At 53.7% G+C, this 27,560-nt stretch overlaps 1 protein-coding gene across 4 annotated transcripts in view; it reads left to right on the top strand.

Annotated features, from left to right (window-relative positions):
- The first annotated feature begins 8,059 nt into the window (after positions 1–8,059).
- The window catches only part of GGA1 (golgi associated, gamma adaptin ear containing, ARF binding protein 1), a 26,336-nt gene continuing 6,835 nt past the window's right edge, over positions 8,060–27,560 (top strand). For 2 of the 4 annotated variants that reach the window (XR_012418759.1, XM_005567350.4), the window contains exons 1-11: positions 8,060–8,126; positions 13,062–13,146; positions 16,099–16,174; positions 17,927–18,025; positions 19,718–19,841; positions 20,290–20,390; positions 21,129–21,209; positions 22,748–22,888; positions 22,973–23,054; positions 24,393–24,500; positions 25,208–25,360. Coding sequence is in view for 2 of the 4 variants with exons in the window: in XM_005567350.4 (XP_005567407.2) it covers positions 8,084–8,126; positions 13,062–13,146; positions 16,099–16,174; positions 17,927–18,025; positions 19,718–19,841; positions 20,290–20,390; positions 21,129–21,209; positions 22,748–22,888; positions 22,973–23,054; positions 24,393–24,500; positions 25,208–25,360 (1,093 nt within the window). In the remaining 2 variants the exon portion in view is untranslated. Of the gene's footprint in view, positions 8,127–12,996; positions 13,147–16,098; positions 16,175–17,926; positions 18,026–19,717; positions 19,842–20,289; positions 20,391–21,128; positions 21,210–22,747; positions 22,889–22,972; positions 23,055–24,392; positions 24,501–25,207; positions 26,255–26,329; positions 26,723–27,560 lie in introns of those variants that run through there. The other 2 variants (XR_012418758.1, XM_045363678.2) reach the window with 2 other exon arrangements.

Here is a 27,560-nt window from a genome sequence, read left to right as displayed (position 1 = left end):
AGCCTGGGCAACAACAACGAAACTTCGTCTTAAATAAATAAATAAATATACATACATACTTACATAATTTTGCATCAGTCATTTTATATCATTTTTTCTTAGAAGTTCCCCAATTTTTTTACAAATTTCAGGCTCCACAAAACCTGAATTCACCCCATCCTGATGTAAAATGTATTTCTTTTTTTTTTTTGAGACGGAGTCTTGCTCTGTCACCATGGCTGGAGGGCAGTGGTGCCGTCTCAGCTCACTGCAACCTCTGTCTTCCGGGTTCACACCATTCTCCTGCCTCAGCCTCCTGAGTAGCTGGGACTACAGGCGCCCGCCACCACGCCCGGCTAATTTTTTTCTATTTTTAATAGAGACAGGGTTTCACTGTGTTAGCCAGGATCTGCCTCGGCCTCCCAAAGTGCTGGGATTACAGGCGTGAGCCACCGTGCCCGACAAAATGTATTTCTTAAATTGGATATCTGCCAAAAAAAGATCGAAAAGCTCTGGACTAGACAGATGATCTCAAAGATTTCTTTTTTCTTTTTTTTTTTGTTTTGAGATAGAGTCTCGCTCTGTCGCCCAGGCTGGAGTGCAGTGGCCGGATCTCAGCTCGGCCATGTACATGTTATTTCTAACTTCCAGCAACAGAGGCTGGAGAGGTGAAGCGACTTACCCAGTCACACAGCTCTGCACTCTCCTGCCCCGCACTTCCTCCCCTCCAACGTTGTCATGCTCCCCGGTTCTAAAGATTTTAGTTAGCAGGCTGGGCGCAGTGGCTCACGCCTGTAATCCCATCACTTTGGGAGGCCGAGGCCTGCAGATCACTTGAGGTCAGGAGTTCGAGACCAGCCTGGGCAACATGGTGAAACCCTGTCTCTACTAAAAGTACAAAAATCAGCCAGGTGTTGGTGGCAGGTGCCTGTAGTCCCACCAACTCGGGAGGCTGAGGCAGAAGAATCACTTGATCCCAGGAGGCGGAGGTTGCAGTGAGCCGAGATTGCACCACTGCACTCCAGCCTGGGTGACAGAGCGAGATTCCATCTAATAAATAAATAAATAAATAAATAAATTAGCCAGGCACGGTGGCTTGTGCCTGTAATCCCAGCTACTTGGGCAGGCTGAGACAGGAGAATTGCTTGAACCCGGGAGATGGAGGTTGCGGTGAGCTGAGATCAAGCCACTGCACTCCAGCCTGAGCCACAGAGTGAGACTCCATCTCAAAAAAAAAAAATTGATTTAGCAAACACCATCTACCCTGACCCACCTTTGGGGAGGAAATTCCTCCTCATTCTCCATTCACTTCCCCTTCTGTCTCACCCTCATTCAGCCACCTGTCAGATAACTGGTCTCTCGGCCTCCTCTGCAGCACTTTAAATAAACCCACACAGCACTTCGGACAGCCCCGCCAGCCTACAGCTTCTTGGCTGACTGTCTTTGTGGCACCATCCAATCTGAAAGTATACTGTTCATTTATGGACTGAGTAATTTACTTGAATGTAAATTCTACCAGGGCAGGGCCTTGCCTCTCTTACTCCCCCCAACTTCCTCCCCTCTCCTGCCACAGGGCTTGGCACAAGGTGGGCGCTGAATCATTAATTGCTTTCTTGTGTAACCTCGACCTCAAAGTCATGCTGTAAACTCCAAGTGCTAGAGCACAAGAATGAAAAGTAGCAACTGTCCGTCAGACAACTAACACGGGGCAGTATCTGCATATTGCCTTCCCATTGGTGAAATCCGCTGTCTCTAGTTTCCTTCTGGCCAGTGGGGTAAGGGCATAGTATCAGCCTCAGTGTCCACACCCCTGTAATTTACATCTTCCTACTCAATGAAAAGGTGTGGGGCGGGGTGGGGAAAAGGGAGTTGCCCAGACTCTTCATTCCCCAGCTCTTTCTGTCCCCCAACTGGTTGGTACACAATTCAGTCACTGGCAAACATGACCCTGTCTGGTACACCTGAGTACCTAGAGTAGGGAAAGGCTGATATTATGAAGAGCTGGGGCAGAGGAGGCTTGGGACCAGAGTCCTACTCTGCAGCAGAGATGGTCCACACCATGTAATCAGACCTTGAGGTGAGTCTACATAAGCTCATCTCAGATCTAAGGTCCTTGGGGAGCCAGAGCAGGCAGGAACAGTTGGCTTGGGGAGCATGAGATGGACTGAGCAGAGGTTAGGTTCTCTAACTTTGGGCGGACATTCCCGGGCTGGCTAACTACAGCCTTGACCTCCTGGGCTCAAGGGATCCTCCCGCCATATGGAGCAGCTGGGACTATAGGTGCATACCACCACACTCAGTGCTGAGCTAATTTTTTTTTTTTTTTTTTTTTTCTGGTTGCCCAGACTGGTCTCAAACTCCTGAGCTCAAGTGATCCTCCTGCCTTGGTCTCCCAAAGTGTTTGTATTACAGTCATGAGCCCCCTGTGCCTGTGCCCAGCCTCTCCAAGGGGTTTTGACATGGTAGTCACCTAGAGGAAACCAGCACAGTACAGCCTGCAGTACCTTGGAAGTCAAGCAGAACTTGGCCCCAGCTCCCCATTTATGGCTTCAGGCAAGAGTTTTTGTAACCTTACTGGCCCTCTAGTTTCCTCCTCTGTAATTTGGGAAGACTAATACCTACCTTAAAGTACTAGTATGATACGGCTGGGCGCAGAGGCTCATGCCATTAATCCCAGCACTTTGGGAGGCCGAGGCAGGCGGATCACCTGAGGTCAGGAGTTTGAGAGCAGCCTGGCCAACATGGTGAAACACCGTCTCTACTAAAAATACAAAAATTAGCCGGGCTAATTTTTACCCGGGTGGCAAGTGCCAATAATCCCAGCTACTTGGGAGGCTGAGGCGAGAGAATCGCTTGAACCTTGAAGTTGGTAGTTGCAGTGAGCCGAGATCGCACCACTACACTCCAGCCTGGGCAACAGAGCGAGACTCTGTCTCAATAAAAGAAAAAAGAAAAAAAAAAAAGAAAAGTACTGGTATGATACAGATGAAAAAGCCATGGCACATAGTGGATGAGTCAATAAATGGTAGCAAATTATCTTGATTTGGAATCAGATCAAAGGTAGTGAAATGAACTGTCACATGGGAGATTCCCAACTGCCCCTCAATCTTCCCAGGACATGAAAAAGCCCAGTGAACAAATCCATTTCGTTAGTGGCCACAGTCCCTTCACTCCCACCCTGAAATGGCCCAGCTTTCCCTTGCAGCAGATTTTTTTTTTTTTCTTTTTGAAATCTCACTCTGTTGCCCAGGCTTAAGTACAGTGGCATAATCATGGCTCACTGTAGCCTCAACCTCCTGGACTTAATCCATCCTCCCACCTCAGCCTCCCTAATAGCTGGGGCTACTGGCAGGCGCCATCATGCCTCGCTAATTTTTTTTTTTTTTTTTTTGAGACAGAGTCTCACTCTGTTGCCCAGGCTGGAGTACAATGGCACAATCTCAGTTCACTGCAACCTCTGCCTCCCAGGTTCAAGCAATTCTCCTGCCTCAGCCTCTCGAGTAGCTGGGACTACAGGCACGTGCCACCACGCCCGGCTAATTTTTTGTATTTTCAGTAGAGACAGGGTAGGGTTTCATCATGTTTGCCAGGATCTACTGACCTCATGATGATCCGCTTGCCTCTGCCTCCCAAAGTGCTGAGATTACAGGCGTGAGCTACTAGCCCTTTTTTTTTTTTGAGATGGACTCTTACTCTGTCGCCCAGGCTGGAGTGCAGTGGCGCGATCTCAGCTCACTGCAACCTCCCAGGTTCAAGCAATTCTTGTGCCTCAGCTTCCTGAGTAGCTGGGATTACAGGCACGTACCACCACACCCACCCAACTAATTTTTGTATTTTTAGTAGAGACGGGGTTTCACCGTGCTGACCAGAACATGAACAGGCTGGTCTTGAACTCCTGACCTCAAGTGATCTACCCATCTTGGCCTACCAAAATGCTGGGATTATAGGCTTGAGCCACCCCGCCCAGCCTGCTTCTGTGCTTTCCATCCTTTGACGGCAGGGACTTGTTCTAATGTGGGCTCTTGTGATGGAGACACGTGGGGGCCTTGGCCAACCACATCCTTGCTCAGAGTCTCAGATTTCTCATCTGTAAAACAGCAAGAATAGAACTTAACTCTGAGGTCTGTGTGAACATCAAAGGCAATAATGACAACCATGGTCCTCTGTGCCCCCCTCCCCTGAGGTTCTCATGCCCAGAAGGGACATGTAGGATCTGACTGGAGTCACAGGGGCTGAAGTTGGGGCCATGTCTCAGTCTGTTTCCTGAACCTTCTACAATCCCCCTCCAAGAAAGAATTGCATGTCCTCCCCCATATCTCTCCTCCATGTTTGCAAGGATGCCCACCTCCCCAGCTCCTATTCCCTCGCCCCAGCCCTCCCTCATCAATGTTTCCAGTGTTAGAGGGGTTCTCCTAGGAAGGAGCTGAGGTGTTAAATCCTTAGAAGTCAGCATGGCTCAGGGGATTATAGCTGAGCTTTACCTGCCCTTCTCAGGGGTTCCTCAAGTCTCTCAGAGCAACACATTTGCTCATGGTGGGGAATGGGTGGAAACGTCTGCCACAGGCCAAATCCCTGCAGTTCGTCCAAGTTTCCTGTGTTGGTCCTCCTTCCGTTCAACATCCTTAGTTTCCTCCTACTGTACCTCCTACACTGATCCCCAGTTTGGGCCAGGCCCTTCACACATAGACACAGCTCCTGAGCCTACCTTACCATGCTCTGCTCCCCAGAACTCAGAGGGACACCCTAGAGCCTTTGTTACAAGCACAGCCTGGCTCACCTCTCAAACCCCATACTCACTGTGCAATGTTGGGCATATTCATTCATTTATTTGATGCATATTTATTGAATACCTATTGTGTAACAGTTACTGTTTTAGGACTCGGGGATATATTTTTAGTGAAGTAACTAAATAAAATCCCTTGCCCTTGTGGAGCTTACATTCTGGTGGGAGAGAGAGACACAAAACACAACAAAGAAATGATGTAGTGGAAATAAGCGTTCACGAGAAAAGTTCAGCAGAAAATGTGGTAGGGAGTATGTGGCAGGGGATTAATTTTGCAGACACACTTGTTCAAGATCATCCAGAAACAGTGAAGTCAGAATTCGCACCTAAATCAAATCTATGTTGTCTTTAAAAGTGACTCCTGGCCGGGCGCGGTGGCTCACGCCTGTAATCCCTGCACTTTGGGAGGCCGAGGCGGGCGGATCACAAGGTCAGCAGATCGAGACCATCCTGGCTAACATGGTGAAACCCTGTCTCTACTAAAATACAAAAAATTCGCCGGGCGCGGTGGCGGGTGCCTGTAGTCCCAGCTACTCGGGAGGCTGAGGCAGGAGAATGGCGCGAACCCGGGAGGCGGAGCTTGCAGTGAGCCGAGATCGTGCCACTGCACTCCAGCCTGGGCGACAGAGTGAAGACTCCGCCTCAAAAAAAAAAAAAAAAAAAAAAAAAGTGACTCCTGACAGCCTAGATGTGTCCCTAAATGAATGCAGTAAATGCAGTGTGTGTTTTATTTCAGTAATAATTCATTTCAGGCTGGACGTGATGGCTTACGCCTTTAATCCTAACACTTTGGGTGGTTGAGGCAGGCAGATCACCTGAGGTCAGGGGTTCGAGACCCGCCTGGCCAACACGGCGAAACCCTGTCTCTACTAAAAATACAAAAATTAGCCGGGCATGATGGCGCATGCCTGTAATCTCAGCTACTCAGGAGGCTGAGGCAGGAGAATCGCTTGAACCCAGGAAGCAGAGGTCGCAGTGAACTGAGATCGTGCCACTGCACTCTAGCCTGGGCGACAGAGTAAGACTCTGTCCCAAAAATAAATATAATAGGCTGGGCGCAGTGGTTTATGCCTGTAAAACTTAGCACTTCGGGAGGCTGAGGCGGGTGGATTACCTGAGGTCCAGAGTTCGAGACCAGCTTGGCCAACATGGTGAAACCCCGTCTCTACCAAAAATACGAAAAAATTAGCTGGGCATGGTGGCAGGCACCTGTAATCCCAGCTACTTGGGAGAGTAAGGGAGGAAAATCACTTGAACCCGGGAGGCAGAGGTTGTGGTGAGCCGAGATCGCATCACTGCACTCCAGCCTGGGAGACAGAGTGAAACTCCGTCTCAAAAACAAAATAAAACAAATATATATACATATAAAATTCATTTCAGCAATAAAGGACACAAAAAGCTATAAGTATACACTACGTTACAGCTTTTATCGAGGAATGCAATAAACATACGTATCACTTCCCTGTATAATCTCAATGGCCTGCGGGAGAGAATTTAGACAAGCATCCCAGTTGCTGAATGGTTGAGTTTAGGGGAAAAACTGACCCAGCACAACCCCCTCATCTCCTGGATGAGGTTACTGCGTTTCTGCAAGGTGAATCGAGGTCAGTCGCCAAGGCAGAACCGGATTCGCCAGATTCCCTAGTCTTAGTTGAGCTTTAACCCTCCCAGGCACAGGACCGCTGGAGACGTCGCCACGGGCCGGTTTCCCAGCCGGCCAGGAGGGGGCGACAGAGTGTGATGGACCCAGGTGAGTCGGGGACCAGGAGCCGCCAGGTCGTGACGACACAAGGTGAAGGAGGTCTTTGATGGAGGGAGATACAGGAGAAAAGGCGCCGAGCTTAGGAAGTCTGTTCGTACTGTCCTCCTCGATTCTGGTCTGGCCCCCACTGCTATCTTCTTCCCACTGCTGGACCTTTCTAAAACAAAAGCCTGACTTTGCTACCATCCGTAAAACTAACGACACCTCCAACGTTGCTCACAGTGGAAAAAAAAAAAAAAGGCAGCAAAACATGGGACCTAGGTGATCTTGCCCCAGCCTAATTCCAAGATATCTCCTGCAAATAGATATCTATTTGCAGATATCTGGGAGCCGTATTGAAATACTTCCAATTCCCTGGACTTATTCTACTTTTTGGGGAGCCGGGGGTGGGGACGGAGTCTTGCTCTGTCGCCCAGTCTGAGTGCAGTGACGCAATCTCGGCTCACTGCAACTTTCACCTCCCGGGTTCAAGCGATTCTCCTGCCTCAGCCTTCTAAGTAGCTAGAAATACAGGCACGCCCGGCTAATTTTTTTTTTTTTTTTTAGTAGAGACGGGGTTTCACTGTGTTAGCCAGGTTGGTTTCGATCTCCTGACCTCGTGATCCGCCCGCCTCGGCCTTCATCTTACTTTTTCTCCCTGAATATCTTTTCGCACCAGCTCTACGTGGAGAAATCCGACTTTCAGCCAAATACAGTATCACTTCCTCTTGAAACCTCCCCTGACACGACCCCTCCCCTGACAACACTCCCACCCACCCCACCCCAGTTTGGGGGAGGAGCCCCCTCCTTTGTTCCCACTACCCCGTGGGCTTCCCCTATCACACTGTGTAATAAATATCTGGCCTTGTCTATCTCCTCCCGTGCCCTGTGCTTTGCATTTGCAAAGAGCTCATTAAACGTTTACTGGATGAATGGAGGAGACGGCACAGGGTTCAGCCTCTGCCACTTCTGCAGCCTCCGAATTATCTGGTGGGTTTGTTGCAAGGAGTCAGGAGTAAATGGATTAATTACAAATAGTGCTTAGGACAATGCCCAGAATACTGTAAGCACTCAAGAAACTGATTTATTTTCGTCATTTTCACAGCAGCCAAGGTACATAGCGACGTACCTTATCGCCCTTTTAAGGGCCTTTCCCACGTTCGCCTCTGAGCGGAAGTACCCGCTCAGGGCTCCGGAAGTGGCCTCAGAGCCCCTCAACAACATGCCTGCAGAGCATTCTTCCGGAGGCGGTCACAGACATCTCCGTGACGCAGAACGAGTTAGAGCGTCCCTTGGAGTTTCCATGGTGCTGCCCTTACCCTCCAGTCTCTCCGCTTCCCCTCCCGCCTGAGCGCCGGGAACGGAAAGGCAGGCGGCTGGTCCCAGCCGCGACGTAGACACCGCTTGCGGAAGGGGCTGGCCGAGTACGTGACGCTCTAGGCGACCTCGTTGGCCTCTCTATGGTGCCAAGCGCGCCCGTGCGGACGTTGCCCCTTTAATCGACAGAGGGCGGTGCCCAGGAGGTCCCGCGAGAGCTGGGGGGGCGGGGGGGCGGTGCCGAGGCTGGGGGCCGGTGGCGGATGGAGCCCGCGATGGAGCCGGAGACTCTGGAGGCGCGAATCAGTGAGTGTCCGGGAGGGGCGCGGACCGGAACCGGAACCGGAACCGGGGGCACGAGGCGGGCCCCTTCACGGTGGGGGCGGGGTACGGGGCGCCCCCTCCTCACGCCCCGCCCCCGGCCCGGGAGGGGCGGTGTCCTCAGTCGGCCCCTCAGACCCTGGAGTGATGGAGGACCCGGTCCTCTGCGCGGTCCAGCGGTTGGAGCGGGCGCCGCCCACCTGTCGGATCCCTGGGCCACGACCCCTGGGAGGGGGAGTGAGCTGCGCCCCAACCCCCCAGGCTCACATTGCTTCGCGGAGTAGCGGCCCGGGGAAGGAGCGCGCGAGCGGTGCCCCGGGGTTGCATCTCACACCCGGGAGGGAGGGACCCTACAGTTCTCAGGCCCCGAATCCTCCACTCTCTGGCCCTGCATGGCGTTCCTGGAGCACGCAACTACTCACATTTGCTCATTACCCCGTCCTGGAAGGGAGGACCCTTTTGATTCCTCCCGCAGGTCCCAGTCTCTGGCCACACAGTGAGAAACCCCCACACCCTACAGGCTTGGAAGAGTCTTAGACTCCAGAAGTATTAATAACTCCAAGCTCCCTGTCACTACCTTCAGCCTGGCCCCTCAGCCTCCAAGATGCCTTTCCCAGCTCTTGCTGAACTTCCTTCAAAGGCCTCTACACCCCTTTTTTTCTTGTTTCTCCTCAGACACAGCTTCCTATTGCTTAGGCTTCCTAGCCCCCGACCCCTCCACCTGAGCTCCTTAACCCATAGCCCTGATGATCCCCCGCTGTCACAGCCCCGCTCCTGGACTCTGCCCCTGAAAGTCGTGGCTGGCTTCTCCCTGGTCTAGTGAGGGCTGTCTCCCAAGGCTTTAACTGCTGTTGGGGCCTCATCGTTGCCAAGGCCTCAGGGAAGCCTCTTGGACCCGGGCACACCGGCCACTGTCTAGCGTGGCTTGGGGTCATGGCCAGCCGCTTTTAAGGCAGGCTTGAGCAGAGTTGAACCATGAGGTTGGCCCCAGAACCAAACCTCTGGGGATGTTGGAGAGTCATCCTGGCCAGCAGAGAGGCAGGGGGTGGAAAAGGGGCACTCAGCAGCCCTTGACCGTTGTGAATGCCACAAGTGTCCGCCTGGATCTCAGCAGCAACTGGGCTGGGGGGATGGGTGGGCCCCTGGCTCACTGATCTCAGACACAGGACTTGAGCTGTGGGTCATACAAAACATTCTCAGGTTTAGCAACAGTGCAGGTTTTCTGAGAGTCCAGAGAGTGTAAAACCAGGCAGAAGTTAGAGATACCTGGGTTTGGCTGGGCCCTGACACATTGGGGCTGGAATTTTCTCCTTTCCTTCCCCTTTGTGTCCTAGGAGAATTGTAAGATCTTCCCTCTTCCCTTGTGGAGGCTGGAGGTAAAAGGTAGCTTCTTTATTTATTTATTTATTTTTATTTTTATTTTTTATTTTTTTTGAGACGGAGTCTCACTCTGTCATCCAGGCTGGAGTGCAGTGGCACCATCTCAGCTCACTGCAAGCTCCGCCTCCCGGGTTCGCACCATTCTTCTATCTCAGCCTCCCAAGTAACTGGGACTACAGGCGCCTGCCACCACACCCAGCTAATTTTTTTTGTATTTTTAGTAGAGACGGGGTTTCACCATGTTAGTCAGGATGGTCTCGATCTCCTGTCCTCCTGATCCACCTGCCTCGGCCTCCCAAAGTGCTGGGATTATAGGCGTGAGCCACCGTGCCCGGCTTTTTTTTTTTTTTTTTTTTTTTTGAGACAGGTCTTCGCTCTTGTCACCCAGGCTGGAGTACAGTGGCACAATCTCGGCTTGCTGCAACCTCCTCCTCCCGGGTTCAAGTGATTCTTCTGCCTCGGCCTCCTGAGTAGCTGGGATTACAGGTGTGCACCACCACACCCAGCTATTTTTGTATTTTTAGTAGAGACGGGCTTTCACCATGTTGGCCAGGCCGATCTCGAACTCCTGACCTCAGGTGATCCGCCCACGTCGGCCTCTCAAAGTGTTGGGATTACAGACGTGAGCCACTCATCCGCCCACATCGGCCTCTCAAGGTATTGGAATTACAGGCGTGAGCCACTGCGCCCAGCCTGGTGAGGTAAATGATGTTATTGCCAGAGTGGCAGGGTGGAGCCTTACCCTGTTGTGAAACACCTCCCTCCCTCTCTAGGTGTTCTCCCCAACTGGCTGCAAGGGAGGGTATTGCCCTTAGATAGAATTAAGAGGGCCGAGGGTCAGGGGCCAAGGGCCAAGGAGGTCGGTCGGATCTCCTTGGACCTGGAGGCCCTGGCTTTCAGCCAGATGCAGGGGGAGAAAGATGATGTCTCATGATGCCAGCGCTTCCTCTTCACTGGCGTCGGACCCGGGAACAGTCCAGAATCAGCTTCTCTGACCTCACTCCCACTCACATGTCTCTGACACTTGAAGGACTTCCTGTTTTAGGGTCTTCCCGCTGGGTGTCACAGCCTGGGCAGTGATTCTCTAACTTTAGACTGGTGTTCCCCAGCTTTTGGGGACTCGGAGGCAGAGTAGACAGTTACCCTTACCCCTGGGGTGGGGAGGGTCATATTCGTGGTATCCCCAGGAGGTCACCAGGGGCTTCGTTTTTCTGAAGGACTGGAGGGTCTTGTGGAGCTCCTGGGACAGAGATCTAGATCCAGAGAGAACGTTCATCCTTCTGATCTCAGTTCAGCTCTGAGAGCCCTCCCAGAGAGCAGCTCCCAAGGGCTCCAGAGTCCTCCGAGAGCCCTCTGGGAGAGCAGCCCCCCACCCCCTAGGCTTTCTGCACTTCTCCTTGCTTTGCTTTGCTCTGTAACATTTCGCAACAGTCTGCAGTACTGCTGGGTTTGTTAATCTCAGTATTCATTGTTTCTCTTGCTGGGCAGTGAACTTCAGGAGGGCAGGATTTTGTCTGTTCACTGCTGGAGCCCCAGCACCCAGAATACTTAAATCTGAGTTGGATGAATGGCTGCCAGCCACTGGGATTCCAGGGCTTTGGGCCCCCTGCCATAACATATGGCCCAGGGCAGGCGTCACATGCTGGGTCAGTCCCCAGCCTCCTGTTCACACATCCTTCTCTGTTCTGCCTCCTGGGCTGTCCTTCCACACCCTCAGCTCAGTGCTTAGGCTTGGGCAGAACTGGCTGGGAAGGGGTGATAGTTAGAGGTGGGGTGTGGAGAAATGAAGATCGGGCTCTGGCTGTCCCCATGGCCTTCCCATGCAAAAAGTATTTTGTCATCCAAAATCCATATTTCAGCAGGTGCAGTGGCTCATGCCTGTAATCCCAGCACTTTGGGTGGCCGAGTGGGTGGATCATTTGAGGTCAGGAGTTCGAGACCAGCCTGACCAACATGGTGAAACCCTGTCTCTACCAAAAATACAAAAAAATTAGCCAGGCATGGTGGTGGACACCTGTAATCCCAGCTACTCTTAGGAGTCTGAAGCAGGAGAATCGCTTGAACCCAGGAGGCAGAGATTGCAGTGAGCCAAGATCTCGCCATTTTACTCCAGCCTGGGCGACAGAGGGAGACTCCTTCTCAAAAAAAAAAACAAAATCCAGCAGGTGGCTCACACCAGTAATCCCAACACTTTGGGAGGCCGGGGTGGGCTGATCACAAGGTCAGGAGATCGAGACCGTCCTGGCTAACATAGTGAAACCCCATCTCTACTAAAAATACAAAAACATTAGCCGGGCGTGGTGGCGGGCACCTGTAGTCCCAGCTACTCGGGAGGTTGATCCAGGAGAATGGCGTGAACCTGGGAGGCCGAGCTTGCAGTGAGCTGAGATCGCACCACTCACTCCAGCCTAGGCGACAGCACGAGACTCTGTCTCAAAAAAAAAAAAAAAAAAATCCATATTTCATTCCAACTTTACAAGATGGGGAAATCGAGGTTCAGGGAAGCATGTAACCTAGATTGTTGTTTAACCAGTATTGGGGGTTAAAGGGGTGACCGTCCGGTCGTGTTCACACCCACTTCATGTAGACCTGTTGGCCCTCTTTCCTTGCCACTACCCATTTCTGGATTCAGACTTCCCCAGAACCTCACCCCTTGCCTGCCCTCAGCTGACTGCTCATTCATTCATTCATTTGCCAAGGGGAGACAGGTGTGGACATGAGTGGCTGGGATGCAGTGCCGTAGCAGGCTGGGGGACATGAGAGAACCGATCCAGCACTGCTACCCTGGGCAGGAGTAGAGGATTAGGGAAGGGGACACCGGAGCCACTCCCAAGGGAATGAAGGCTTTCTGAACCTGTTGTGATGGTAAGACCCATAATCCTTACTGAGGCCCCTCATTCTCTGCCTCATGCAGCTACCCACATCTTTCCTGCCCATGCAGCCACGTGCGGGTCAGAGGTGGACCAGCTCCAGCCTGGGTGACTCCTGGCCCCTGCTTGTGTGTTGCCTCTTCCAGGCAGTCTCCCTAACCCCAAACTGAACTGAGTCCCCTCCCCTGTGTCTCTGCAGCTCCTTGGCTTCCCTCTGTCACACTTTATTGAGAACCTAGCTTCCCTTAGCACACTTCCCGGCTACACGGCTCCTTGAGGGCGGGACTCTGATTTTTTTCTCCCTTACTTCTGGATCTCCTCTGAGCATAAATTCCATGAGAATTATGGAGACACTGTTCTCAGCAGAATCAGAGGAGATGGGGCTGGCCTGATGGGTCCAGCTGCAGGGGTGGGGGGAATGGGGAGGAGGGAAAGAGCCCTGACCATAGTCTCTAAAAGTGGGGCCCTTAGGAGAGCAGCTGTGCTCATCTGTCTGTTTACACCCGCGCTCAGGTCTTGAGGCTGTCTGGGCAGGAAGGCAAGGGGAGAGCTTTCCCACGTGCTCAGTCGCACTCCCCTCCCACTCCTGACCACACCTTTGTCAGGGTCAGGAGCGGAAGAGCAGGAATCCCACTGCCAGGCCACAGTGACCCCAGCTCTCCTCTTCCAGATAGAGCCACGAATCCCCTGAACAAGGAGCTTGACTGGGCCAGCATCAACGGCTTCTGCGAGCAGCTCAACGAGGACTTTGAGGGGTAGGTAGCCGGCCCCGCTTGTTTGCACTGCCCTGCACTCTCCAGAACCCAGTCTCGGGTACAGAAGCCTGAGTGGGTGGACACCCGGTTTTCATTCTGAACATACTCACAAAGTGATGAGGATAAGGTCACTTGGTACTGAATGCTGTTTGGGTGTCACTCTCTGGGGTGGGCCTTGCTGGTTCCATGTAACAGGTAAAGAAATCAAGGCTCAGAGGACTCAGATCTGCCCCCACATCTCACAGGGAGAAAATGCTAGTCCTGAGCTTGGTAAGACCCAGGCCTGCTGGACCCGCAGCCAGTGCTTTGTGGGGAAGGGCCCCCCAGAGGGAGAACTGCGTGTTCCCCAACTGGGAGGAGGCCAGTAGGCCCTTTCCTCAAGGAAGAACCAGAACTTCCTGTGTTAGAATCACCTAGAATGTTGGCCAGGCACAGTGGCTCATGCCTATAGTACCAGCACTTTGGAAGGCCGAGGTGGGCGGATTACTTGAGGTTAGGAGTTTGAGACGAGCCTGGTCAACATGGTGACACCCCGTCTCTACTAAAAATGCAAAAATTAGCTGGACATAGTGGTGCATGCCTGTAATCCCAGCTACTCAGGAGGCTGAGGCAGGAGAATTGATTGAACCCAAGAGACAGAGATTGCAATGAGCCGAGATTGCGCCACTGCCCTCCAGCCTGGGCAGCAGAATGAGATTCTGTCTCAAAAAACAAAGAATTACCTAGAATACTTGTGAGAAATGTACATTCTTAGCCAGGCATGGTGGCGCACATCTGTAATCTCAGTTACTGGGAAGGCCAAGGCGGGAGGATCCCTTGAGGCTACCCTGGGCAACATAGCAAGACCTCATCTCTTAAAAAATTTTTTAAAAAAGGGCCGGGTGCGGTGGCTCATGCCTGTAATCGCAGCACTTTGGGAGGCCTAGACGGGCGGATCACGAGGTCAGGAGATCAAGACCATCCTGGCTAACACGGTGAAACCCTGTTTCTACTAAAAATACAAAAATTAGCCGGGGGCGGTGGCGGTGCCTGTAGTCCCAGCTACACGGGAGGCTGAGGCAGGAGAATGGCAGGAACCCGGGAGGCGGAGCTTGCAGTGAGTGGCGATCGCGCCACTGCACTCCAGCCTGGGCGACAGAGAGAGACTCCGTCTCAAAATAAATAAATAAATAAATAGATAGGCCGGGTGCGTTGGCTCATGCCTATAATCCCAGCACTTTGGGAGGCCAAGGCAGGCGGATTACCTGAGGTTGGGAGTTCAAGACCAGCCTTACCAACATGGAGAAACCCTGTCTCTACTAAAAATACAAAAAAAATTAGTCGGGCATGGTGGTGCCTGCCTGTAATCCCAGCTACTTGGCAGGCTAAGGCAGGAGAATCACTTGAATTCCGGAGGTGGAGGTTGCAGTGAGCCGAGATCGTGCCATTGCACTTTAGCCTGGGCGATGAAGTGAAACTCAATCTCAAAAAAAAAAAAATAAATAAATAAATAATAAAAAATAAGGCCAGGCGTGGTGGCTCATGCCTATAATCCCAGCACTGTGAGAGGCTGAGGCGGGCGGATCATGAGGCCAAGAGATCGAGACCATCCTGGCCAACACGGTGAAACCCCGTCTCTACTAAAAATACAAAAATTAGCAGAGTGTGGTGGTATGTGCCTGTAGTCTCAGCTACTTGGGAGGCTGAGGCAGGAGAATCACTTGAACCCGGGAAGCCGAGGTTGCAGTGAGTCGAGATTGCACCAGTGCACTCCAGTATGGTGACGGGGCGAGACTCCATCTCAAAAAAATAAATAAAATAAATGCCCATTCTTGGGCTGCCCCCAGACTCGACTCTCCAGTGAGGGGTTGGGAGTGGACAGTCTTTTTTTTTTTTTTTTTTTTTGAGACAGAGTCTTGCTCTGTCGCCCAGGCTGGAGTGCAGTGGCGCCATCTCAGCTCACTGCAAGCTGTGCCTCCCAGGTTCATGCCGTTCTGTCTCAGGCTCCCGAGCAGCTGGGACTACAGGCACCCGCCACCATGCCTGGCTAATTTTTTTGTATGTTTTAGTAGAGACGAGGTTTCACCGTGTTAGCCAGGATGGTCTCGATCTCCTGACCTCATGATCTGCCCGCCTCGGCCTCCCAAAGTGCTGGGATTACAGGCGTGAGCCACCGCGCCTGGCCGGAAGTGGACATTCTTAGTGGCCTCCCTTGGTGATACTAAAGTTTCGGGACCACAGACAGTGGTATGTGTGTGCTTTGGAGTCATGTTGCTTGGGTATGAGTCCCGTCCCCTCTCTTAGCTGAGCAACCTTGGGTGAGTGGTTGTCTCCGAGAGTCAGTTTCTTCACACTTGAAGGAACTTCCCACGGTGAGGTGGGAATGACAGTGCTGCCTGCCTTATGCAGCTTAGGCAGGAAAGTGCATGTGAGCCTCCTCACACGTGACCAGTTCAGCACATGTGAGCTCTTACCGTCGATGGCAATGGGTCTTTTACAGTCTGGTAGATGAATGTCACCACCTCCACCATGAAGCTGCTCTGATTTGCCACAACAGAACATCCTTTGCCATCTTGAGTTCCTGGGGAACTGTGTCAGCCCGTCTCTCGTGGCATATTGTACTTGTTTCTATGGCAAGCCAAGCCAAGGACGTGACACGTCAGAGTTCTTAGGCCAGCCCAGGAGCTGAGCTCACACCTTTTGAAGGTCCCCGCCTGCACTCTCTGCCTGGCCCCGCCTTGCCACAATCCCAGGCCGTATCTGATCTGGAGGGGGAGCTGGGCCTTTGCATATGCCTGCAGAAACCTTGGAGGGCCGCAGTCTCAGCGGCAGGCTGGAGTGGTGACCCTCCCCTAGGGTGACCAGGGCTCCTTGGAGGAGGGCTGCAGTCCCGGCGGGCTGGGGTCACGGCCCTCCCCTAGGGTGACCGGGACTCCATGGCGACTCTGGCTCTGTGTTGTTCCTCCCACCCAGGCCTCCACTCGCCACCCGACTGCTGGCCCACAAGATCCAGTCCCCGCAGGAGTGGGAGGCGATCCAGGCCTTGACGGTGAGAAGGGGAGAGACCACCATCCGTCCCCGGCCATGTGATGACACCAAGGGAGGCCAAGACTGAAGTTCTTGGGGTCCATAAGGCTCTTCAGAGCCCAAGAGAGTTGTGCTAAGATGGCCCAGGATAGAGGTCCGGGCCCGCCCCAAGGGTCCCACCACAGCCAGCAGGCTGGCCTCCCACCGCAGCATGCATACACATAGGCCTCTTGCTGAGCAAAGGCCCTCTACGGTCATCTGGTCCAGGGGTTCCTTGCTTCAGCTGCACATCGGCTGCCTTTCAAGGAAGCGTATTTAACACATGGAATCAGGGCTCCACCCAGACCTGCCAAGGCCACACTCCTGGAGTATCTGCATCCAGAGATCTGCACGTTTGTAAAGCTAAGGGGTGGCGCTTGGGCTCAGGCCTGAGGTTTCGCATCTGTTCAATAGCAGAGGAGAGAGGGGTGTACGTCTGTGGCCTCCAGCATGGGCCACATACCAACCCACCATAAAGCAAAGCTGATTTTAAGTGGTGGTAGAGAAACAGTTTCTCTCTTTTTTTTTTTTTTTTTTTGACGTGGAGTCTTACTCTCGCCCAGGCTGGAATGCAGTGGCGCGATTTTGGCTCACTGCAAGCTCCTCCTCCTGGGTTCACGCCTTTCTCCTGCCTCAGCCTCCCTAGTAGCTGGGACTACAGGCACCCGCCACCTCGCCCAGCTAGTTTTTTGTATTTTTTTTAGTAGAGACGGGGTTTCACAGTGTTAGCCAGGATGGTCTCGATCTCTTGACCTCGTGATCCACCCGTCTCTGCCTCCCAAAGTGCTGGGATTACAGGTTTAAGCCACCGCGCCCAGCCAACAGTTTCTCTTTTAGTACTTATGTGTTTAATTGGGTGCAGTGGCTTATACCTGTAATTTCAGCACTTTGGGAGGCAAAGGCAGGAGGCTTGCCTGAGGCAAGGAGTTCAAAGCTACAGTGAGCTATGATTGTGCCACTGTACTCCAGCCTGGACAACAGAGTGAGACCCTGTCTCTAAATAATAATCGTTATTGTTATATATTTGTTTTAACATTTTTTCTTGAGTATAACTAGTCCTATGATTTCATAGATATACCTTAGGATGAGGCCAAGGTAGATGTTGCTCATATAAGGTTTTTTTAAAAAAGGAAAAATAGGCCAGGCACAGTGGCTCACGCCTGTAATACCAGCACTTTGGGAGGCCGAGGCGGGTGGATCACCTGAGGTCAGGAGTTCGAGATCAGCCTGACCAACATGGAGAAACCCCGTGTCTACTAAAAATACAAAATTAGACAGGAGTGGTGGCGGGTGCCTATAATCTCAGCCACTCGGGAGGCTGAGGCAGGAGAATCACTTGAACTCAGGAGGCAGATGTTACAGTGAGCCGAGATCATGCCATTGCATTCCAGCCTGGACAACAAGAGTAAAACTCTGTCTCAAAAAAAAAAAGGAAAAATAGTAAGAAAATAATGTACAGTTGGTACTCAGATGTGGGGCCTAAGCTATGAACGGGACTAGAGCATCGCTACAGGTTGGGCATTGCTGGGCACTGCAGGTCACCTGACCCTATCTCCCAAGGGGGTGATGATCAATCCCAGAGGCCGCTGTGACTCAGAATCTTCCATCCTCACAAGCCGTTCCCTCCCTTCTGAATGCCCACCCATGGGCTTCTGGCCCCTGGCCAAGGCTTGGGAGGGAGGCTGTGGCCTCTGATGCTCCTGGGCGTCCCCTCCCATCCCCCATCCCTGCACAGGTGCTGGAAACATGCATGAAGAGCTGCGGCAAGCGGTTCCACGACGAAGTGGGCAAGTTCCGCTTTCTCAACGAGCTCATCAAGGTCGTGTCTCCCAAGGTTGGTGCCCCCAGCCCAAACTCAGACTTGCCCTATCAGATGTGGGGAGAGGAAAGGGGACCTTCAGACTGTGGAGCGACTTTTCCAGGGAGCCTCCTGCTGGGGTGTCACCTCAGCCCCCCATTAGAACTCAGACATAGGACAAACACAGATCCCCTCATACTTGATTCTGGGACAGCCTGGGGTCTCAGAGGAGTGTTTCCAGGCTGGCCAGGGGCGGGGCAGCCATGGAACTGCCCGGTGCTTAGGGAGAAATGATCCCAGGGAATACGTACAGCCGACAGATGGCTGTATGTGTCAGCGATCTCTGGCCTGAAATCACTCCCTGTGGACTTGGCCATAGCACCCTACCTGGTCTCTGGCAGGTTTCCCTGTCCCCACCACACAAGAGCACCCTCCCTGGACCTCAGCATCCAAGGCCACAGACCTGAGTGATGGAGCCTGCTGGCTCCAGATGGGCCATCATCCCCAGCTCAGCCCAAGGAATCTTCCCACAGACCGTGAACATTTCTTTTTTTTAAAGTTTTTTGGAGACAGAGTCTTCCTTTGTCACCCAGGCTGGAGTGCAGTGGCACGGTCTCTGCTCACCATAACCTCCGCCTCCTGGGTTCAAGCAATTCTCCTGCCTCAGCCTCCCAAGTAGCTGGGATTACAGGCGCACGCCACCATGCCCTGCTAATTTTTTATATTTTTAGTAGAGATGGGGTTTCACCATGTTGGCCAGGCTGGTCTAGAACTCCGGACCCCGTGATCCGCCTGCCGTGGCCTCCCAAAGTGCTGGAACTACAGGCATGAGCCACCATGCCCGGCCTACCTACCAGAAACTTTTTTTTTTTTTGGACAAGGAGTTTCACTCTTGTCACCCAGGCTGGAGTGTAATGGCACGATTTCAGCTCACTGCACCCTCCACCTCCCGGATTTGAGCTGTTCTCCTGCCTCATCCTCCCGAGTAGCTGCAATTATAGGCGCCCACCACCACGCCCAGCTAATTTTGTATTTTCAGTAGAGGCAGGGTTTCACCATATTGGTCAGCTGGTCTTGAACTCCTGACCTCATGATCCACCCGCGTTGGCCTCCCACAGTGCTGGGATTACAGACGTGAGCCACCGCCTCCGGCCTACTGTGAACATTTCTCAAGCTGTTTGAGTGACAGCCCACCCCCTTGGCCCTTCTTTGCTCAGACCCATCCTTTGACCAGAGCTACTGAATGGCCCATATGGCCTCCCATTCTCCTCCCAAGAGGGGACTCTGGTGTGAGAGCCACTTTCCCCAGCCCAGTTTGCTGGTAGGAAATGGGGAGTAGGCCCAGGGCCTCCCAGTTCCACCCTCACCCCTCCCTGGGCAGCCTGGAGGCCTCTGGCTCCTCCTTCCTGGGATGTCAAGGCTAAGTTCCCAGAGCCAACCATGAGCAGGCCTGTCCCTCATGTCAGTTCTGCATCCTCACCATGGTGCCACCCAGCAGGTGGGGAAACAGACACTGAGGGCTGACCCAGCTAATAAGTGGCAGGGGTAGTAGGTGAACTCAGTCTACCTCAGGCTGGTTGGGTGGGGCTGTGAGGACCCTGTAGGCCAGAGGGCTTCCTGGGGAGTCCTGCCTCGAGTCCTGGGGAGGCAGTAGGGTGTGGACAGGGCTTGAGGCTGAAGTGAGTGGGGCCGGGCAGTATCAAAGGCCTCCCTACTGTGTCCCTGAAGTATCTGGGCTCTCGGACATCGGAGAAGGTGAAAAACAAGATCTTGGAGCTCCTCTACAGCTGGACAGTGGGCCTGCCCGAGGAGGTGAAAATCGCAGAGGCCTACCAGATGCTAAAGAAGCAGGGTAAGGCACACAGAGGGTGGGGGGGTGACCAGGGCCTGCCCTCCCCTCCCCCACCATGAGCTGGGGCTCCAGCAGCTTCAGGGGCTTCTGAGCCAGCAAGGTCATGGGTCTGTCCTTTAACTCCTGGAGAACATACAGCTAGTGTGGCCTTCTGTGCTCTGCCCGAGGCTAGCTTGGGTGGAAAGAAGGTGAGTTCGAATCAAGCTTCCCCTCAAAGAGTGGTCTCCAGGGAGTAGCCTCAAAATATGGGTCCCCAAACCATCTCCCCCAGGCAATTTTGATGGAGTAGGTAGGAGCAGGCCCAGGCCACCAAGAGTCCAGAGCCAGCGTGCTGGCAACAGACTGACCTCCCTCTTCTGTCCTGCCCTTGCCTGCCCCCGTCCCCGTGTCACCCCTACCCCTGGGCCTGGGACATATTGACAGCCTTTCTGACACTCATCTAATCCAGGAATTGTGAAGTCCGACCCCAAGCTTCCAGATGACACTACCTTTCCCCTTCCTCCTCCACGGCCCAAGAATGTGATCTTTGAAGATGAGGAGAAATCCAAGGTGAGACTCCAAGGAGGCACACTGGGGACTCCAAGCCCAGGTTGGGGTCCATGGGTTCTGGCCCCTAGCTGCTCTGGCATCAGCTGTTGGAACAGAGGCACACAGTGAGCCCAGGCATCGTTGTGGATGGTGGGTGCTGTTTACTGGGCACTTGATGTGTGCTGAGTGTGTCCCATACAGCATCCCCACGTTTAATAAATAGGAGTGTGTCTAGTGTCCCTGGAGTTTGTTTGAGGGCATTTCATAGGTTGATCAGGAGTTTACATATCTCTACGTATTTTGACCTTTTCAATAAGAATTTTACTAATTTTTTGTTAATGTTAATAAAATTAAAACTTGTGGGTGAAAAATTAAACAGCCCAGGAGGAGGTAAGATTAAAATAAAGAGGTTAAAGTTAAAGCTCCCCTCTCCCCAGTCCCAGCCCTAGCGCTGGAGGGTATCTACTGCTAAGGCTCTCGTACATTGTCCCAGAAAGGTTCTCAGCCATGGGGATATAAGGAGCAGCATTTGTTGATTACTTATTTCTGCCAGGCGCTGTGATGTGCACCTTACACGCAGTGTCTCCACTGGCCTGTGGCCACCCTATCAGATGTCAATAAATTCTCACCATTTCACAGAGAGCTTAAGTAACTTATTCATGTCCCACAGGCAGGAAGCGGGGAGCCATCATGTGACTCCAGTCTTCTGACCCCTGGCCCAGGTGTTGCCCTCACGGTCACATCCCTCTGTCTCTGCAGATGCTGGCCCGCCTGCTGAAGAGCTCCCATCCCGAAGACCTCCGCGCAGCCAATAAGCTCATCAAAGAGATGGTGCAGGAGGTAGCAGCTGAGCCTATAGCACAGGGAGGAGGCGGGATGGGGGTATTGAGCTGGGCCACCGAGATGGGACTGTATGTGTCTTCACGTGGAAGGAGCCCTGCAGTGACCCAGGGCTGGCACAGCAGAGAAGCTGATGGCTGGGCGACCAGGGTGTGCAGGGAAGGATTCCTGGCAGCCTGGGTGACTTGCTCTGGATGGGCCTTTGGGAGGCTGGCTACCTCTTTGTCAAAAGTTAGAAACGAATTAGGCCTTAGTGTATTTTTAAAAATACATAAATATATGTAAGTATGTATATGTGTATGTATATGAGGAGATTTCTTTTGAGACAGGGACTCACTCTCTTGCCCAGGCGGGAGCACAGTGGCATGATCATGGCTCATTGCAGCCTCAACCTCCTGGGCTCAAGCAGTCCTCCTACCTCAGCCTCCCAGGCCTCTGGCACTAAATACATGTGCCACCACACCTGTATAATTTTTGTATTCTCTTTTTTGTGGAGAAGGGGTTTTGCCATGTTGCCCAGGCTGGTCTGGAACTCCTGGGCTCGAGCAATCTGCCTGCCTTGGCCTCCCAAAGTGCTGGGATTACAGGCATGGCCAAATGTTTAATTTTTAAGTAAATATACATATGTTGCCTGGGTGCCTGCTGAAACTTTTTTTTTTAATTGAGACAGGATCTCATTCTGGAGTGCAGTGGCACGATCATGGCTCACTGCAGCCTTGACCTCCTGGGCTCAAGCCATCCTCCCACCTCAACCTCCCGAGTAGCTGGGACCAAAGGCACATGCTCCAACACCCAGCTAATTTTATTTTTTGTAGAGACAGCGTCTCCCTTTGTTGCCCAAGCTAGTCTCGAACTCCTGGACTCAATGTCCCTCCCATCTCAGACTCCCAAAGTGCTGAACAAAAAGTTTCAAAACTGGATGTGGTGGCTCATGTCTGTAATCCCAGCACTTTGGAGGCCAAGGTGGGAGGATGGCATGAGGCCACCTTTCACTCTGCAAAGGAGGGGCACGCACAGTAAGCAAAGGGGCAGGGGAAAGCCAGGCCACTCCCGACAGCAGCTTTTAAAGGCACGGGCTCCCCCATCTGCCAGGCACCAACACTGGAAGGGTCTTCGTGCTCGTTTCTAGGCTGTACCTGATGACCACAGAGGTCCCCTTCCACTGTAAAGTACAGGAACCTCCTTTGAAAGGGCAAACACAAGGAGGGCAGGAGTCACTGAGAACCACAGTGGAGGTGTAGGGCCCTGGGCCTTCAGAAGCACCTGGTGAGGGGCTTGGAAACCCAGGTTCCTGGGCCATCTTGGGAGATCCTGATGAGCTTGTGCAGAGGCCTGGACACTGGGGGCTTCTTGGACCACAGTGCCCTTCCTGGGCATGAGGGGCTTCTGGCAGGGCCTGCTAGAGCCCCACCCGGAGTCTGATCCCACAGTCACCCAGCTGTCAACCCAGATCCCAGCACACACTCTCTCAAGTGGCAGGGGGCGGTGCCTTGTCCAGGCCAAAGGTTCTCAGGGGCCCTTGGCCAATGTGTCCCCAGGACCAGAAGCGGATGGAGAAGATCTCGAAGCGGGTGAATGCCATCGAGGAGGTGAACAACAATGTGAAACTGCTCACAGAGATGGTGATGAGCCACAGCCAGGGCGGCACAGCAGCCGGCAGCAGCGAGGACCTCATGAAGGTGCACCTGCCTCCCTGACTCCCCCACTCCCCGCCCACTCCACAGCCCACGCAGACCCTGACCCGCCCACCCTGCTGCCCTCAGGAACTGTACCAGCGCTGTGAGCGGATGCGGCCCACGCTCTTCCGACTAGCCAGCGACACAGAGGACAATGATGAGGCCTTAGGTGAGCCCGGGGCAGGTGCTGAGGTCAGGTCCCCCACTCTCTCTCCATCTCCTGCCCCGACCTCCCCCAGGCCTGCTAAGTATCTGCAGTTGGAAGGAGCCACCACCAGGGGGCCCCCCTTCTCCAGCACCGACCCTGGGTTTTTCCACTCTGAGGACACAGAGGGGCTGCCCCGCAGTTGAGAGGCCCTGTGGGCCAGCCCCCTTAACAGGCACCTCATTTACTGCCTGCAGCTGCACAGGAGGCAGAACCATCCCCTTTTCACAACTGGGGCTAAGGGAGGAAAATGACTTGCCCAGATCACAGAGCAGAACCGTGGCAGAGCCGGGGGAGACGGAGGGCCATCTACCCCTAGACCTTCCTCCCTGGTGAGGGCGAATGGAAGCTAAGAGTGCATCCCACGGCCCTGGGCAATTCCAGACCTGAGCCTGAAGGCTTCTGCCAGGGCCACATACCAGGTTCTTTTCCTTGATCTCTGCCCACGTGTCAACCTAGGCCACTTGGGCTGCGGTCTGGGTACCATCCACTCCCTCGTTAAGCAGGAGCCCCACCCAAAAGGCTCACTGCCCAGATTGCCCCACACCCTGGCACCCGGGCAGGCAGTGTTGCTGAGGGCCTCATTGGTGCCAGGCACTGTTCTAGGCCCTCAGGAATCTGGCACTGACCAAAGTTTGCAAAAGGCCGGGTACGGTGGTTCACACCTGTAATCCCAGCACTTTGGGAGGCCAAGGTGGGAGGATTGCTTTAGGCCAGGAGTTCAAGACCAGCCTGGGCAACATAGACCCAGTCTCTATTTCAAATATATTTGTATTTTAAAAAAAAAAAAAAAAAAGGTTGACAAAAGCTTCCTTGTGGTAGTTTAGCGAGAGGAGACAGACAATAACCAAGTCCATGAGCACCGACAGTTTGTCACGGTGGTGAGTGACATGGAGGAAGGGAAGCAGGGAAGGGATGAGGTAGTGCAGGAGGGGTTTAGGACAGGCCGCCCTGAGGTGAGCCTTGGGTGAAGACCTGAAGGCAATAAGGGATGAAGCTGTGCAGAGATCCGGGACAGCCAGAGAGCACAGCTGGAGTGGAGGCCTGGAGGCGGGAGCAGGCCCAGTATGTTAAGACAGCCCAAACAGTATGGCAGGGAGCGAATGAGGGGAGGGTGGGAGATGAGACCAGGGAGGTAGCGGAGGGCCAGAGCCTCAGCAGACAAGATGGGCTGTTCCCCTGCCCCTGCCCCTACCCCTTCCGCTCACACACAGGCTGTGATGGATGTGGGGTCCTCGTCTCCTGCCGCCCAGAGGCCCCCACAGTCCTTCAGCCTGGCCTCTCCCCTCCTGCCTGTTCCAGCGGAGATCCTGCAGGCCAATGACAACCTCACCCAGGTGATCAACCTATATAAGCAGCTGGTGCGGGGTGAGGAGGTCAACGGTGATGCCACAGCCGGCTCCATCCCTGGTGAGAAAGTGGGGCAGGAGAGCTGGGAGGGCACCCATCAGGCTGGAGGGGCACAGAGAGTGCAGGGTGGTGTGCTGTTCTCAGAGCTGCTGGAATGACTGCCAGGGTGACCCTGGCCCCTTAAGATGGGAAGGCCCCAGTGAGGGAGCTGGGGGTGAAGTCTGTGCCAAGCCTGCAGCTGTGGGGGAAGAATCTGGATGCTGCGGGGGGAGCTGAGGGTTTGGTGAGGACAGTCAGAAGAAGGCTTTCTTTGACAAATCTGGCACCTGTTGTATAGGGCTGGATGACACCCCCGAGGCTTTATTTATCAGAAAGTGGGAGGGGGTTTAGGAAAGTAAACATTACAGACTCAGTTCTAATAAGGGTAAGATAGGAGCCTTGGGGGTTCACAAAAGGGGTTAGAATTGGTTCTGTTAGGGAGAAGTGGGGATGGAGGCGCCACACGGAAGCAGCCAAGTTTCAGCAGGGCCTTAAGGATGGGTAGCAGTTTGCCCAGTAGAGCTAAGAAGGAAATACATTCTGGACAGAAGTACCAACATATGCCAAAGAGAGGTCCTGTTGAGCAGCTTCCAGGCAGGGGCTGGTGTGGCCAGAGGCAGGAGGCTGGTGATAAAGCATCAGGGTTAGGTGCTGCTCCCCCGCAACCCGTGGGCTCCAAAAAACACGTGTACACCCAGGACTTGCCAGCCTCTTCTTTCCCACCCCAGGGAGCACCTCAGCCCTGCTGGATCTCTCAGGCCTGGATCTCCCGCCTGCGGCCACCACCTACCCAGCCATGCCCACCCGCCCTGGCGAGCAGGCCAGCCCCAAGCAGCCCAGTGCCTCAGTTTCCCTGCTTGACGACGAGCTCATGTCTCTGGGTGAGGAAGGGGCCAGGCCTGGAGGAGGGCGGGCTCAGCAGCAGATGGGGCATGATCCCAGGGCGCACTCACAGCTAGCAGAATACCAGCACCATGTACCCCAGGTGTCAATCCTGTGGGGCACGTGGATGAGCATTAGGCCCACTTCACAACGGAGGAAACTGAGGCTCGGGGAAGTTAGGAGCTTGTGCGAGGCCACACAGCCAGAGGGTGAGGCTGGCAGCCTCTAAGCCAGCCTCAGATAAGCTAACCAGCATTCAGGCTCTGGCAGCCTGGGGGGAAACCAGGGGATTTCCCTGCAACAGGTTAGAGCCTGGAATTGGGAACTGTCTGGGCAAAAGTTCAGCAGTTTCTTCATCCACCAAGAGGAAAGGGAGGGTTCCACAGCACCCAGAGGCTCCAGAGAAACTAGCCAGAGCATGAGGGACTCGGTGATCCAAGTTGGTCCAGGGCCAGGCCTGCTGTTACTCCCGGGCAGGCTCAGGCTCACCCCGGGGAAGCAGCAAAGCGGTCCCAGCTGCCCAAACCACGTTTGGGTTTCAAGCTGCTCTCAGGGCAGCAGCCCTATCCGAGACCTGAGATCAGAAGAGCCTCCTCTTGAGAGCCACTGAAGGGATGAAGAGCAGAAGTGTTAGGGCCCATCAAAGGAATCCTCAGGGATGTGTTGGAAGCCAAGAGTCAGACTGTGGTCTCCTGAGCCAGTTCTGAAGCAAAAACCAGACCCGAAGGCCTTGAAGAAGTTATGGGGGCCCGGGGTGTCCTGGGCGGGGTCTGCCTGGGTTCCAGGAGTGCTCCCTTAGGTGGTGCCCACTACTGCATTCTGTCATGTGTTAGGTGGTCCTGTCTTAGGTGACCCTGTGTTAGGTGGCCCTGCCTTAGGTGACCCTGTCTTAGGTGGTCCTGTCTTAGGTGACCCTGTCTTAGGTGGTCCTGCCTTAGGTGACCCTGTCTTAGGTGGCCCTGTCTTAGGTGACCCTCGCAGTCTCCGCAGGCAGGCACCGTTAATAGCTCCACTGCACGGCGATGAGGAAATGGCAGCACAGAAAGGCATGGTGGAGGCCGGGTGCGGGGGCTCACACCTGTCATCCCAGTACTTTGGGAGGCCAAAGCCGGCGGATCACGAGGTCAGGAGATCGAGACCATCCTGGCTAACATGGTGAAACCCCATCTCTACTAAAAATACAAAAAAATTAGCCGGGCGTGGTGGCAGGCACCTGTAGTCCCAGTTACTCAGGAGGCTGAGGCAGGAGAATGGCGTGAACCCAGGTGGCGGAGCTTGCAGTGAGCCGAGATCATGCCACTGCACTCCAGCCTGGGCGACAGAGCGAGACTCCGTCTCAAAAAAAAAAAGAAGAAGAAAGGCGCGGTGGCTCACGCTTGTAATCCCAGCACTTTGGGAGGCCGAGGCGGAGGGATCACTTGAGGTCAGGAGTTTGAAACTAGCCTGGCCAACATGGTGAAACCCCGTCTCTATTAAAAATACAAAATTAGGCCGGGCGTGGTGGCTCAAGCCTGTAATCCCAGCACTTTGGGAGGCCGAGACGGGCAGATCACAAGGTCAGGAGATCAAGACCATCCTGGCTAACACAGTGAAACCCCCGTCTCTACTAAAAAATACAAAAAAATTAGCCAGGCGAGGTGGCAGGTGCCTGTAGTCCCAGCTGCTCGGGAGGCTGAGGCAGGAGAATGGCGTGAACCTGGGAGGCGGAGCTTGCAGTGAGCCCAGATCACGCCACTGCACTCCAGCCTGGGCAACAGACCAAGACTCCATCTCAAAAAAAAAAAAAAAAAAAAAAAATTAGCTGGGCGTGGTGGCACATGCTTGTAATCCCAGCTACTGGAGAGGCTGAGGCAGGAAAATTGCTTGAACTGGGGAGGCGGAGGTTACAGTGAGCTGAGATGGCGCCACTGCACTCCAGCCTGGGTGACAGAGCAAGGCTGCATCTCACCAAAAAACAGAAAAGGAAAGGCTGGGTGACTTGTGCAGAAAGGACTCCAGGACTTGAGCTGGGCCCTGATCCTGAAGCCACACTCTGAGCTGCTGGGCTGCTCTAACTCATCGTTCATAAGCAAGGAAAGGGAAGTGAGGACCCGGAGTGTGGAGGGAGAGCTGAAGGAGAAGGAGAGCTGAGGGGAAAGGAGGCCCAGTTGTGAGCTCCCTTTGTGAACCCAGCAGCCAGCATCCTCCCTGAAGCCGCTT

The sequence above is a fragment of the Macaca fascicularis genome, chromosome 10 (assembly GCF_037993035.2).
Source record: "Macaca fascicularis isolate 582-1 chromosome 10, T2T-MFA8v1.1".
NCBI lineage: Eukaryota > Metazoa > Chordata > Mammalia > Primates > Cercopithecidae > Macaca > Macaca fascicularis.
Note: the sequence above shows the minus strand (reverse complement) of the source record. Positions and strands in the feature narration are given on the sequence as shown.